General features: G+C 35.9%; 1 protein-coding gene across 1 annotated transcript in view; it reads left to right on the top strand.

Annotated features, from left to right (window-relative positions):
• The window catches only part of LOC129668639 (arylacetamide deacetylase-like 2), an 18,398-nt gene extending 4,720 nt beyond the window's left edge, over window positions 1-13,678 (top strand). The window contains exons 2-5 of the mRNA XM_055596702.1: window positions 2,177-2,399; window positions 4,839-4,908; window positions 6,561-6,732; window positions 13,076-13,678. Coding sequence (XP_055452677.1) covers window positions 2,177-2,399; window positions 4,839-4,908; window positions 6,561-6,732; window positions 13,076-13,678 — 1,068 coding nt within the window. The remainder of the gene's footprint in view (window positions 1-2,176; window positions 2,400-4,838; window positions 4,909-6,560; window positions 6,733-13,075) is intronic.
• The last annotated feature ends 1,190 nt before the right edge of the window (window positions 13,679-14,868 follow it).

The following is a 14,868-nucleotide window of genomic DNA, read 5'->3' as shown; positions in this document are numbered from 1 at the left end:
CATTTTCTTTTGATATATTTTTAGGGTCAATGAATCTTTCTTCATCATCTCCATGTTATTATCAAATTCAACTAATAAATACTGTATTTTTATAAATACTTTTCTAGTTCTATTATAACTTTTTCATTGAGTCATTCTTAATGCACTTACTTTCTTAAGGACATCTGTTATTTAATTTGTGCCCAGAGAATTCATCTTTTCCTCATGGAACATAATTATAATAGATGTTTTAAAATCATTGACTTCAGATGTAGACAATTTCATTTTATTTCCTTCAGTGAGATAGTCTTCTCATTTGCTTTTTTTTTGGGGGGGGGTCATGTAATTATGGTATGTATCATGGGTATTCTGAGTACTGTGGTGTGGTACCTCCCATAAGAGCATATTATGTATTTGAATACTTGAGCCCCAGTTGGTGGAAACGTTTGGGAAGGTTTTGAAGGAGGTGTGTCACTGGGCACAGGTTTCAAAAGACTTGTGATTCCCAAGGCTTTCTCTCTGCTTTGGTTCTCTCAAACATACTGAGTTTTGTACTCTGACTACTCTAAATTAAAATAAAAATCTCTCTAAAAAAACATCTAAGCTTATAGATGTTTCTTTGCTCTGCTATCACATACTCTAATCCTCTCAAACCTTAAACCAAATTAAGGACTTTCTTTTGGAAGTTACCTTAGTGATAGTGTTTTATCACAGCAGTAGAAAATAAAAAATAATTAAGACACGGGTATCTTTTAAATTTCAAGTAAGAATATAGACTATTTTTGTCAATGTTTTGAGAGTCAGATTATGAACAAACTAAAAGAGAATATGTATGTATATTTGTTAAAGATGTTCAAGAAGATTGGTGAATATGAATTTTAAAAATCAACAATAACCACTTTCTACAAGGATTTAGAGATAATTATCTCTAACTATTCTCATTATTTTTGACTCTGTTCAGTATAAAATCTCCAACAGGATAAAGATAACTTGAGATAACATCTGATTTAACTAATAAATTGCCAATGCCTTATCAAATTGGTGGCTAATAAGATACTTTAATAGACATAGTGGCTCCCTAACGTGAATTAAAACACTGTTACCAACAAACAGGTGTTTAAAGATACTAAGCTTATCAAAATAAGAATTATGTACTCTTCTATTTTGAGACAATTACATTAACACATGCTCCTGAAATACACTAGTAACAAAAAGAATATAGTTCCTTTAGTTGAACTAGTAGTCACGTAATAGAAAAAAAGGTTAAAATACTAAAGAGAGATTCATTCCAGCTAGTGAAATAAAAAGAGATCCCCTTAAGGAAAAGAGAAGAAACATCTCTGTAGCTTAAAAATAGAAACAGACTATTAGTAATGCAGTTATTAAATAATTATATTTTGATATTGAAATGAATTGAAGGCTACAGAGATGACTTGGTGGGTAAAGCATTTGCAGCAGTACTTTCATGTAAGTATATAAGTATAAGTATATAAGTAAAGTAAGAATGATAATTCTTTGAATGAGTTGGCACAAATATTTTCTGATTTTATTTGCCTTTGTATTTAACTGAGGGTATTTTTATTGTTTTCAATACATAAAGAGAAGTGCATTTGTGATAAATATCATATTCACCGCACTTTCCCATACAACTTCTCCCAGGCACTCCTTATTTTATGCCTCTCTTAACATCATGTCTCCTCTAAAAAATATTTTTTATAACTCACTGAACCAGTTAATGCTGCCAGTATGTATATTGATGTAGAGCTATATACTGGAACTAGGACAACCTACCAATGACCATATGGCTAAAGGCCTGATTCTTCCATCCTCAGGAGCCATGAAGCGCCAATAGCTCCTGGGTTAGGGTTAGGAACTCTGAAGTTACAAACACCAAATTGACACTTATGTATTGTTTGGTTTTGGCATGTGCATGTCTCATGCAGATACCGAGAGCATCTGTGAGTTCATAAGTACAACTGCCTTGCCATGTCTGAAGACACTGTACTTCAGCCGTCTTCTCCTACTTCTACGTTTCTTATCTTTCTTTCCCATCTTCTGTGATACCCACTTAATGTGTGGTAAGGGATGTGCTATACACAGTACCTGCCACCTATTTTTTTTCAATTTCATCCTTATGTGCATTTACTGTTACTAAAATAAAAATATTAATGTTTATATTTGGATGTTGTTTTGATAGGCCACATTATTAGAAAGTATGGGTCTTATGAAATTTGAAGATATTTTCTTCATGATTATGTCACTTCAAAACACAATGCCAGTTTCAGATGAAAACATTACAGTGATTGACACAGAGTTAAGTGACATTCCTGTTCGTCTGTATTTGCCAAAAAGGAAGTCTGAAAGACAGAGACCAGCTGTAATTTTCATTCACGGTGGCACCTTTACTGCAGGAAGCTTCAGTAAGTATATTTTTAATGTATGCTTTAAATCTATTACATTTATTACACAAATTGAAACTCTATTCATTCCCATGACCTTGTTATACCGCAATGATTTTCTTTTTTCCTTGACCATTTGATAGCAGACATTATGCTTGTGTTTTATCTAATGAATGCCATTTTGTGCTTTTTAGGTGAATTGGGTTTTTTAGTCATTAGTATCATTATTATTATTAATTAAACTTTATTCACTTTGTATCCTGGCTGTAGCCCCCTTGGTCATCTCCTCATGGTCTCATCCTCCCTCCCTCTTCTCCCCCATGTCCCTCCCCTAGTCCACTGATAGAGGAGGACCTCCTCCCCTTCTATCTGACCCTAGCCTATCAGGTCTCATCTGGACTGTCTGGATCCTCTTTCTCTGTGACCTAATAAGGCCACCTCACCAGGGGAGTTGATCAAAGAACAGACAACCAAGTTCATGACTGTGCCTATGCCTGTCCCCCCCTTACTAGGGCACCTGCATGGGGACTGAGCTGCCTATGGCTACATCTGAGCATGGAGTCTAGGTCCTCTCTATGCATGGTCCTTGGTTGGTGTATCAGTCTCTGCAGGCCCCCTCGGCCCAGAATTTTTAGCCCGTTGATCTCCTGGTGGAGCTCTTATCCCCTCCATGTCTTTCTTTCTCCCCCTTCTTCCATAAGATTCCCTGCACTCTGCCCAAAGTTTGGCTATGGTCTCAGCATCTGCTTTGATACCCTGAGTGGAAGGCGCCTGTCCTGTTCCCTGTTTTCTCATACTTCTGATGTCTATCCCATTTGCTCCTCTGAATGAGGATTAAACATCTTCCCATGGTCCTAGAGATGCTAAACAACAGTGAATTGGGTTTTGTTGATAAAATTTATCAGTTTTCTATTAAGATTCTAATCATAATAAATTTACCTGTTTTTGTTCCCACCTCTTTGTATTATCACTAGATTCAAACCATAGTTAATTTCTGTAAGAAATTACACAGGTGAGAACATAGTGATATATTTTTAACTACATTAAAACGCTCACTTATGTTCAAAAAAGTAACTTAAAGTTTATTTGTTTTGTATCAAAATGAATAAAGTGTAATTAATAAAAAAATAAAATAAAAAAGAAAACTAAAAAAAAAAGAAAAAAAAAAGATGCATGCATTACTTATTAATGATTTTATTGTCCACTTTCTGAAAAGCTCAGGCAATAAGCAGAGGAATAATGACGTCTCTTTTAAAGTCAAGGACCTCCACTAAAGTTTTGAATCTTTTCTTTAAACAAGTTTTGTCTTAGTTTTAGCTCTCTCATCTATAAAGTAAGAATCAAGTAGTATATTTTGTGTTTTAAAGATGCTATAAGATGAAAACATGAAGTCCATACTATTTAGCTCTTGATGATGAACCATCTCCCTAAGAGACAGATTTCCTGCAAATGAGTAGATAGTAGTTGGAAACCTCTTGGGTTTTTTCTCCTTCTCATACATTGCTGTTCTTTCCCCTGCCACTGAAATAACACCCAAAGTGAAAGATGAGATATTGATAGATGTCAATCTTTCTACTTAAACCCAGTCAACCCTGCAGGACATATTGACTTAGGTTCTGTAGCAGTTAAATATGTGAAAGATTCGGTGTGGTCATTGATGTCAGCCAATTATTTGAAGGTTCATCAATGTTAAGATGTAAAGGGAGACAGTTTTGGAAGATGTTATCAGATACCTATAGAATAAGAATCTTTAAAAAAAAAAAAGTCTTCTTAAAGAAACTTAAAGTTGCATTTTCGTATTTCTGATTTCAAGTTTTGGTATTGTTTTAATTTTAAGTTGGAAAGATATTTCTATATATTTCTCAAATTAAGAAGCCCTGTTAATTTCCACTTATAAACAAATTATTTCTAAAATGTTATAAACAGTAGTAGGTCTTTAGGGAAATTTTAGCAAGATTTTAAGTGCCTATTAATGAAAACTAAGTGGTAGTGAAACACTAGAAAAATCACGTGTGATATCCATCCATGTAAGTATGGGTTAATACAGTGCAATACCCTAAGGAAACACATTTATTTCATATTTTATGAAAAAAAGATGAAAGTTTGGAGATCTAAATGCTATTATGCTATGTAATTATGAAATAAATATGTACATTATAAAAAAAGTTTATTTGTAAATGTATTAAATATGAATGACTTTATTTGAAAGTCCTCTTTTCTCACAAAGGAAAGTGCTTACTTTCTAAAATAACCACAAGAAGTATATTTAGTAAATTAAAGTACCTTTATTAAACAGTAGAAGAACTCTAAAAGATCTTTAAAGATTAATTATGGTGACTATCTGAATTTATGACTCTTATAATATTATCATCAGCTTACTTCTAGAGTTCTGATTTAAAGCCATTTTAATGGATATGGCATTTATACAGCTCTGTTTTCCACTTATTGCTTTCATTTTAGAGATGCACTCCTTTGATTCCCTGAACCGAGAGACAGCCAACAAACTTGATGCTGTTGTTGTGGCACCAGAGTAAGATAATCAATTTTTGTTTCTGTGGTCCTTGTGCTCCCAGCATGAGCTTGGTTTATAGTCACACAGTCCTCAGTGGTAGCTGGATTACTGCCAGGAAGTTTGGAGTTATGTTTTTCTTAGCATTATAATATTAATATGTCCTCAACAAGGTCCATTTTGCTTTCATCTCTGCCATGGTAGATACCTGTGCAATAAAAAGGAATAAGCATCTAGGAATAAAAAGCCTGCCCAGGTTATTGCCTACAATGTATACCCATCAGGTTTGAAAGGTGTTGGGCTTTATTTGACATAAAAAAATATCTTGTGATAAAATTATTCTTGGGTCCAGTAATATTAGTACCAATGCTGGGACCATTCAAACATTTCAAGAATCTTTACAGCTCTTAGTATTTTATGACTTTGGGTCAAATGTCCAACAATATACCTGAAAGTTAAATATATGCTTATTACTTTATGACATACTGAGTGTAATCTGTACTTCTCAAACCCATCATGGGGCTGGAAAAATTTAGCTTTTTCATGTCAATTTTATAGGACAGAAATTCATATACAATACTGCAGATTTGTGCTGAAACTCTGTGAGGTATTTTGACTGACAATAAAATAGTGTAATGTAGCAAAAACTAGCAAGTTCAACACTGTCCTTTCACAACTATCTCTTTAAAGCAAACAGAATTATTTATGTTTGAGAAATTTCAAAATTGTGATGACAGTTTGCCTTTCTCACTATGATTTAACCAACTTTAACACATACTTCAAATATTTTAAGAGAAGTGCAATAGGTTATATCTACTTTAATCTATTTATAGTTATTTTAGGCAATTTTTATTCTTTACTATGAAATATAACCTTATCTTGATGTTTCTTGGTTTATATTATGCTATTTTGAAACACTTAGACACAACATATAATTTAAAAATTCACAAGAACTGTCTGAATAATATTGATTATTATAGAACTATAAGTACAATGAAAACACACATTGAGAGGTGGGTGAGCAGGGAGAGAGTAAAAAAATGATAGTATTTTGTCTTAAGAATCATAGTATTTTACTAATAAATATTGATATACCTTTTATAGTCATACAACAAACTTTTGATTTTAATTCAAATCTTCATGTTTATTAAATGAAATTCTACAATTCTGTGAAATTTTGATCTAAATCAATTTCTAATGAAAGGCAACTACAAATACTTTGCTCTCAGATTTACTTATTTTAAATTTCTTGAATTATCTAATCAAGGATTGTGAAATGCTTTTGAGTCACTAATTCTACTGAGGGCCCAGTGAAGCTTACAGAGTTTATGAGGGTGAAGACACAACCTATGTCACTCTTCTTCCCATAGAAACAATACCCTAACCCATTAAATCAGAATCTACTTCTTGTTTTAAAAAAGAAGTTATTAGTAGGCCCAGGCTTACTTGATGAGAGTAAAGATTCATTGTAGAGCATGTGTGTCTGTACATGTGTGCGGGCGTGTGTTTGTGTGTGTTTGTGTTCGCTAAGAAAATTGAGAGATAATTGAAGAATACATAAGCTTAATCATAAATTCTTTGGGTTTTTTGTTTGTTTGTTTTTGTTTTTGTTTTTTTTTTTTTTTTTTTTTTTTTTTTTTTTTTTTTTTTTTTTGCTTGATTTATCTCTTAAGCTACAGACTTGCGCCTCAGTATCCATTCCCAGCTGCCCTTGAAGACTGTATTTCTTTGGTCAAGTTCTTTCTCCAGGAAAAAGTTCTTGCACAGTATGGAGTGGATCCCGCTCGCGTCTGTATTTCAGGAGACAGTTCTGGGGGTGCCTTGACAGCAGTGGTGACTCAACTGGTATGTTGTATGTGTCACTTATTTTTGAAACCAGCACAGTTTAGTCCTAACACAAAAGAAATGTTTTATTTGCTGTATTTGAATGGTGTTTGTACTGTAATATTACAAAATGTCTGTCTGTCTGTCTGTCTGTCTGTCTGTCTCTCTCTCTCTCTCTCTCTCTCTGTCTCTGTGTGTGTGTGTGTGTGTGTGTGTGTGTGTGTGTGTGTGTGTGTTTGCTTGACATTGAATCCAATGCTGCAGGCTTGCCAAACAAGTGATCTGCCATGGAACTATGCAATTACCTCCTTTTAAATTCTTTTCTAGTCTCTTGTTAAGCATCCCAGACTGAACTTGAACTTTCTGTGTAATATGGCTATGCCTTGCATTTGCAATCACTCCACACCAGAGCCCCAGGTACTTGACTAGAACTACAGCATTCAGCCTACCTTTATCATGTTAAATAAAAAATAAGAAAAAAATACAGCAACGAGTATTAACTACTGTTTAGTATAAGTTTTACTATTAGTTTTTCTGAGATATATTGTAAAATATCTTGTGACATTGACACCACTGAAGTTGATGTGTGTTAATTACTTTCTGTCTCTCTGACTAGAAGACCTTACAAGACACAGCTATAGAAGAAATTAGCTATTAGGGCTTAGGATTTGACATGGTACAGTATGTCGTGCCAAAAGAGCCATGGCAGTGGGAGTTTCTCTCTGCATGGAACAGAGTGGTGAGGCTGTTTTACTTACGATTCTCCAGGACATACAAGCAAAAGTCATGAAGCAGGGGGCATGAAGGAATAGTACCCAGTGACTTGTTCCTCCTGGATCACACAGTCTGCTTCTTTGTCTTATACAGGATGACCTGTCCAGGGGAAGAACTTCCCATGATGGGCTGGGCACATCAAGCCCTTGTTTAGAAAATACTACATGTTTCACCCATAGGCCAGTTTTACAGGGACACTTTTTACTAGGTGTCCCTCCTGTTAACTAAATCTAGCTTGTGTCATATTTTCAAAACAAAATAAAACCGAATAAAATCAGTCAGGACAATTGAGTACTTGCCAGTTTGACACATAAACACGTTACTATTCAGCTCTAACCCTTCCTCTCCTGTCAATCCCCAGTTTCTTACATTAATATTATTACATCAATATTAAACACATTCCAACATTAAAATTTCCACAATCTTTACAAATTCTAAGGCTTTAGTGGTTCAGTCACTGCAGAACATTCAGTCTCTCTAAAATTTCAAAGTCTATTATTGTGGACTCCTATAAAACAATAATTTAGTTAAATACTTTCATATTTCAAGAAGAAAGAATCAGAGCATAGTCACAATCAGACGAGAGTTAAACAAGCCTTCAGCATAGTAAAACTCAGTGTCAGACACTGAAGGATCATGATGTATACTCCAAAGGGCTTGCCACAGTACGTCTAGCACGTCATATGTTCTCAGCCTGTTCCTCCTGCTGTGCCCGTGTTACTGGCATCTCCAAAATGTGTTCTCCACTGTAACTGGATGAACCCTCACTGAGAAAACCTTTCCTGTGGTCTCCTTGGGGAATCTGACCCTGCCAATGTTGCCAAGACTCGACCTCCTTCCATGACTCCTTCAGTCCTTGGGTTTCTACTTCCATTGAGGCTTTGCATTCATCAATAGCCTCTCCAGCCCTCTCACACTACTGCCAAGCCTTGACTGCTCCCCATGACCCCTTCATTCCTTCACCAATCACTACCACATAGGAAACTATATATTACCAAGTTCAACTGCAGGCACAAGGCACAACCTGGCCTCATCTGGACCATAACCTCTACTTGATGACCCCCATAAAACACTTCCCAGAAGATTCAACAGTGATCCCAGTCTCTTCTTCACAATGATTCTTAAGCCCAAGCAACCAGTGTGGACTGTCCCAGGAAACCAAATGTTTCATTCCAGTGATTCTTAATTTGAAATATCACACAATGGTCCTGGTGGAGCGATCTTCAAATTTCTGGGAGAATTCTGGCTTGCTTAGTTTGCTTTGTTATGCCATCCAGGACCACCAACCCAGGATCTCTCCTGCCCAGAATGGGATGAGTCCTCCACATCAATCACGAGTTAAGGAAGAATACTTTCCAGGGTTACTGCAGCCAGTCCTACCGAGGCCTTTTCCAAAGAGCTCTCTCTTCTCATATAACTCTAGTTTGTGCTGAATAACAAAAACTAATCAGGGCATCCATCAAGGACAGTTTGTGCTGCCCATACGTTCTTGGATGTCTGGGCTTTGCTGGAGGGTGGACCAGCCAACAGTAGCCACATCCTTAAAGAAAACTGTCTCCTCTGTTCCCAACAGCCAGCAACTACTCATAGATCCTTGAGAGGGGTGAGACTTTGTGAAATTAAACTTAATGATGTTTAAGGACTGACGCATATTTGCTAAGTGAGTCTAACAGTCTTCATAGACACTAGAAATCTCAGATGGGTGTACCTCAATTCATTTTCACAGGAAGTGCCTAACCACATTTGAACTGATCTTGCTTTTTTTACACACATAAATACAACATCTCTGTGTTTTCATTTTTTTAAATTTTTACTTAGCTTGATTATTTTTATGTGCATGAATGAGATTTTTGCCTGCATGTGTCTGTGCACCGTGTGCATGCGATGCTTGCAGAGGCCAGAAGATGGCACTTGACTCTGCAGAAACTGGAGTTATGGACAGTTTTGAGCTACCACGTAGGTGCTGGGACTCGAACTTGAGTCCTCTGTAAAAGCCGCAAGTGCTCGTAACTGCTGAACCATTTCTTCAGCTTGAAAACATGTCTGTCATTAACAGAAAATTATAATACTTTTCACTGAACAAATAAAAAGAATATGAGATTTTAGTTATTCTAAAATCTACCTATTAATAGCATTTGCTAATTAATTTTGAAGAATATTTTTTCATTCATAATGTTATTGGTTGACCAAAGATACTGAGCTTCACTAGAGCTGAATCTTGAAGACACCCCCAACTTCATCAGATGATTTTTCTCTTAAAATTTTCTTTCTTTTCCTATTTCTTTCTTTCTCTCTTCTTTCCTTTCTACTTTTTTTTTTCATTAAGAAAAATTTAAAAGTCAGGAGGTGGTAGCACATGCCTATAATCCCAGCACCCAGAAGGCAGAAGTAGGTATAAAAAGAGTTTCTGTTTTAGAAATTTGATAAAATTATCTTGTAAGATGTATTACACTTTTAAACTTACATATGACTATATAGGATCTGTTCTGTTCCACTTGTAAAATTGCTAAGGTATCCAAGTATTACAGTGTAGCCTTTTGTATCCTTGAGTATTTTTTAAACTAGGGTTTTTAATTCATATTCTTATATTAATTTAATATTATCATACTTCTTCCCCTGATAACCCTCATGAAACTCGACCTGTGTCCTTCCCAAAAATATGGAGTTAGGTTGATTGTTTCTCTGCTCAAACTAAAATGTCTTTTAGAAAAGTAATGTAATTAAAGGAGAAGAGGTTATAAACTCTGAGGCAGTGGTAAGAAGACATGAGAGGAGCTGAAAAAGGGGAATGTGTGCCAATGATATCTAGCACTCTTAGTGAAATATCCCCAAAATAAAATTGTAAATTTAAAAAACTTTACATTATATTTACTGATATAATCCCCACCTTGAAAACAGGAACCTAACCCTTGGCAGGAGAGAGTATCTAGCCCAATGTACAACGTTTATATGTTATGAAGCCAGAACTCAAAACTAACATGCCACAGGCTCTCAAATTTAATCTTTTAAAAACCAGCTGATCGGCTCTTTAGTCTTTTCGCTCTTGAGAGATTGGCTATTTACCACGGGTGTCAGGTTTTTTTTTTAATGTAAGATGGCTTGTGTGCTGCTTCCGGGACTCAAGGTGTATTGTGAGGTTCTTGGGAGAAGTAGAGAAGGGCAAGGTGAGTCTATAAAAGTGCAGTGAGTCATCAGAACAATACACGATGATTTTCAGCATCCTGAAGAGCCCTGAACAGACATTGTAAAATACCAATTTATGCTTGTTATATATAGTACTCTTTAAAATGTGTGTGTGTGTGTGTGTGTGTGTGTGTTTGGCGTTTCTATATGTATTTATGGATATGTTTGCATTTGTATTCCTATATGCTCGGTGGAGGCCTGAGGTTGATATTTGAAAGCATCCTCCATGATGCAGCCACCTTATTTTTGAGAAAAGGTCTCTCGGTCAAACTCAGATTTCACTGACATGGCTGTTCTTGCTTGCTAGCCAGTTTGCTTTAGTGATGCCATTTCTGCATTCTCTGGCTGGAATTGCAAACTTCAGGCATACCTCCTTGTCATGTAAATGGAGTCTGAAGAACCAAACTCTGGTACTAATACTTTTCAAGGCATGCCCTTTAACTGCCCATACATGTTCCCCCACCCCACAACAGCCATATACATACCAATGAAAGTATTTTGTCTTACATGCAGAATCACTGGTGTTTGTGGCTTGCACTTAGATAAGTATTTTAAACTTAGCAGAGGGGAGGAACTGAGCACAGATTATGTCACTATTACAACTATTACACTATTACTATTGCATGATGGGTGTGTGCATTCCATCAAGAGCTATACGTTCAGCTCTTAATTTAGTTCCCTCTTTTTGTTGTTTTTGGTGTCTGTGTGGATCCATATTCATGTGTGTATGTGCGTTTGCCCTTGCATGTACAAATGTGTGTTTAAGCGTGTGGAAGTCAGATATTCCCTCATTTCCTTTGCAATTTGCTTTGTTCTGTTGTTTGTTTTTTGTTTTGTTTTTGTTTTGTTTTGTTTTGTTTTTTTTTCTCTTTTTGAGATAGGATCTTACTATGTAACATTTATTGGCCTGGAACTTGCTAGGTAAGCCAGTTTGGACTTTAAAATTATGATTTTTAGCCCAAGAGCTTTCATTTATCCTGGGGGGGGGGGCTCACAAGGATCAACTATTACATTAAATGACAAGTAAGCTCAGATGTTCCTTTCTCCAGTCTAGCACTAGGGGAGGGTCCCGCCATGCCCAAGCCTGATTTCAGGTTGCAGCCCTTAGGCTTGTTCCAGCAAAGATTTTACCGAGACCATCTTCCCAGGCTCACATTTCACTTAATTCATGATTTTCTTCTATATCTCAATGAACCCTAAAAAAGCTTGATCTGAAGTGCAATCTTCCTCTTCCTCAAGTACAAACAGCAGGTGTTGATTCAATCGGGAACCATGCCTGTTTACACAAGGAAAAGCTATTACTTGCCTTGGCCTCAGTCTTACTGTTGTGCTCACTGCTACTTATTGGATCTTTCTCAGACACTGCATTTTATTTGGAAAATTACAAGCTTAAAGTGCCTGGGAAGGACCCAGAGCCTGACAAGATTTTCTTATGAAAAATTCTTTCTTCGTTTTCTTTATTAATTTGCCAGACTTTAAGCCCATTGTGTGCATTTTGGAGTTGGTCAGATCCTTTTTCTTGTGATGTGCTGTGGATATTTCAGCTATTCCTCTCATTCAATATAAATTGGCTTCTTTGATGAGGGTGTGTCCTTGACCTAAACAAATCCTGAACTTCCTGGTGGGGGCTGCAGGTACGCCTGTGGATATGGCACTGCTGTGGGAGCATGTGTATTGCCTAAGTAGGGGCTCTTTGGCGCCCACTGGAGGCTTTCTCCTGACGTGAGCAGAACTAGAAATAGAGTTTCCTTAGAGCTGCCAGCTCAGGGCACTTCCCAATTCTGATAAAGAAGAATTACATGCAAAATGACCTACTGTCTTCTTCTCCTCTTCTGATTTTCATAAATTATTCTTTGCCTTTTTCATCATGCTAGAATACTAATAGATAAAGGGAAAACATATGATAGTATTGTTATCAACATGTAACAACAAGTGTTTGTGTCCATTTGAATGGGTTTTATGACATGATATTATATCATATTCATGTTGGCTGCTCCTTTAGATTACTGTATGTCAAAAACTGTTGTAAGCAAGCTGGGCATGATGACACATGCTTATGTGCAGGCAGTATGTTCTAGATAAATAAAAATGACTTGTCACTCAAAACTAAAAAAATATCTTTAAACATAGCCTTTCTGTCATCGTCAGAAGGGCTCTTCAGATCATGGCCCCCTTTGATTGCCATGTGTGAATGAACTTGTGTGAGCAGGAGAGTGTGCCCGATCTTCTCATCGGAGATGATGGAATGGAGTTGCAATGTTTCAAACAATGAGCAATTCTTATGAGAGTAATCATTAGATACTTTGGGTTTTGTAAATTTATTTACCTGGGTTGTTAAAAAGGGTTACCAATCCTTTTGTTTAAAAGCTATTGACTCATTGTCATTCATTATATATTTTATTTACAGCTACAGGATGATCCAGAATACAAAAACAAAATTAAGGCACAAACCTTGCTATACCCTGCACTACAGGCAATTGATACCTTAATGCCATCTTATCAAGAGTATGAACATGGTCCCTTTCTGTCTCGGAAGGTAGCAATTATGTTGTCATGTCTATATTTATCAGATGATAAAGAATTGACCAAGACAATACTCAAAAATAATCATTTGCCTGAAGAATCAAGACATCTGCTCAAGTTTGTTAACTGGAGTGACTTCCTTCCTGAGAAGTATAAAAAGAACTATGTGTACACTGAACCAGTTCTTGGAAAACTGAATGCTTCCCATCCAGGACTTGTGGATAGTAGAGTATCGCCTTTGTTAGTCAATGATTCCCAGTTACAGAGATTGCCTTCCACTTACATTGTCACATGTGAACATGACATCCTACGAGATGATGGACTCATTTATGTCACTCGACTCAGAAATAATGGAGTTCCAGTCACTCATGACCACATAGAGGATGGAATCCATGGAGCCATATCATTTGCCACAGCACCCTTTTATTTACAAATAGGTTTGAGAATAAAAGAGAAGTATATAAGATGGTTGGAAAAAAATCTATAAATCAATAGTACAAGTAGATAACTAGTCCCTCTGTGAGCAATGTAATCTAAAGGTTATACTCTAAAGTATTTTAAAATTAAAGTTAACTATGACTTACACTTTGGATAAGCCTCATGTTAAGTTAGAATAAATATTGTTGGGTATGTTACAAAGGTTACTTATCTTTGTTAATTTTCAATACTGATAAAATGGAAGTATTTTTCTTTTTTAATTTTTTATATTAATTACAGTTTATTTACTTTGTATCTCAGCTGTCACCCCTTCCCTCATTCCCTTCCAATCCTACCCTCCCTTCCTCATATCCTCCCTCCCCTCTCTAAGTCCTCCCCTTCCATCAGACCCTAGCTTATCAGGTCTCACCAAGACTGGCTACAATGTCCTCCTCTATGGCCTAGCTAGGTTGTTCCTCCCACTGGGGGTGGGGAGGTCAAAGAGCGCTAGCCACTGAGCTCATGTCAGAGACAGTTCCTGTTCTCCTTGCTAGGGAATCCACTTGGATACTGAGCTGCCATGGGTTATCTCTGAGCAGGGTTTCTAGGTTATATCCATGCATGGTCCTTGGTTGGAGAATTGGTCTCAGACAAGACTCCTGTGCTCAGATTGTCACCTTTAATATATGAGTTGAGATAGTCCTTAAGACTTTAAATATAGTAGTTCAGTAATAAAATTTGAGTGTAGTTATATTCAAAAGGTCATGAAAGTTTCCAAGAAGTGATGATAATGGAATGATAAAAGAAGAAACTTTGCAGTAACATTTCTAAGGAGTAGTCAATACACTGTATTTCAGCCAAGGGTTTTAATTGTGTGAAGTCTATACAAAAATTCCGTTTCCTCGGTGTAAATTAAATTGGTGTATTTTCATTAACTTTATAGAAGTCCATTTACTGCTTTTTACAAAAAAAATAATCTGTGTATTGGAGAGCAATGTTAATATCTACACTACATATTGTTCCAAAGCTTAAGAATTTGAACTTCAAAATTATAACATGAATATGACTTATAATGTTAGATACTTTTACTATTCTTAGAAATAGTAAGTGATATGTAGCAATGGAAGAATATCTTCACATTTTACTGTTTATAAATATGTGTGATAAAAGTAAATGCAAAGATTATTATCAACTACAAAAAAAAATGATGAATCAATAAAAACAAAGTATCCATAATAATTAAATGTAAAAAAAAAAAAA

This window comes from Psammomys obesus, unplaced genomic scaffold (assembly GCF_907164565.1).
Source record: "Psammomys obesus unplaced genomic scaffold, mPsaObe1.curated_primary_1811, whole genome shotgun sequence".
Lineage (NCBI taxonomy): Eukaryota > Metazoa > Chordata > Mammalia > Rodentia > Muridae > Psammomys > Psammomys obesus.
The sequence above is the reverse complement of the archived record's forward strand: the minus strand, read 5'-3'. Positions and strand labels throughout refer to the sequence as shown.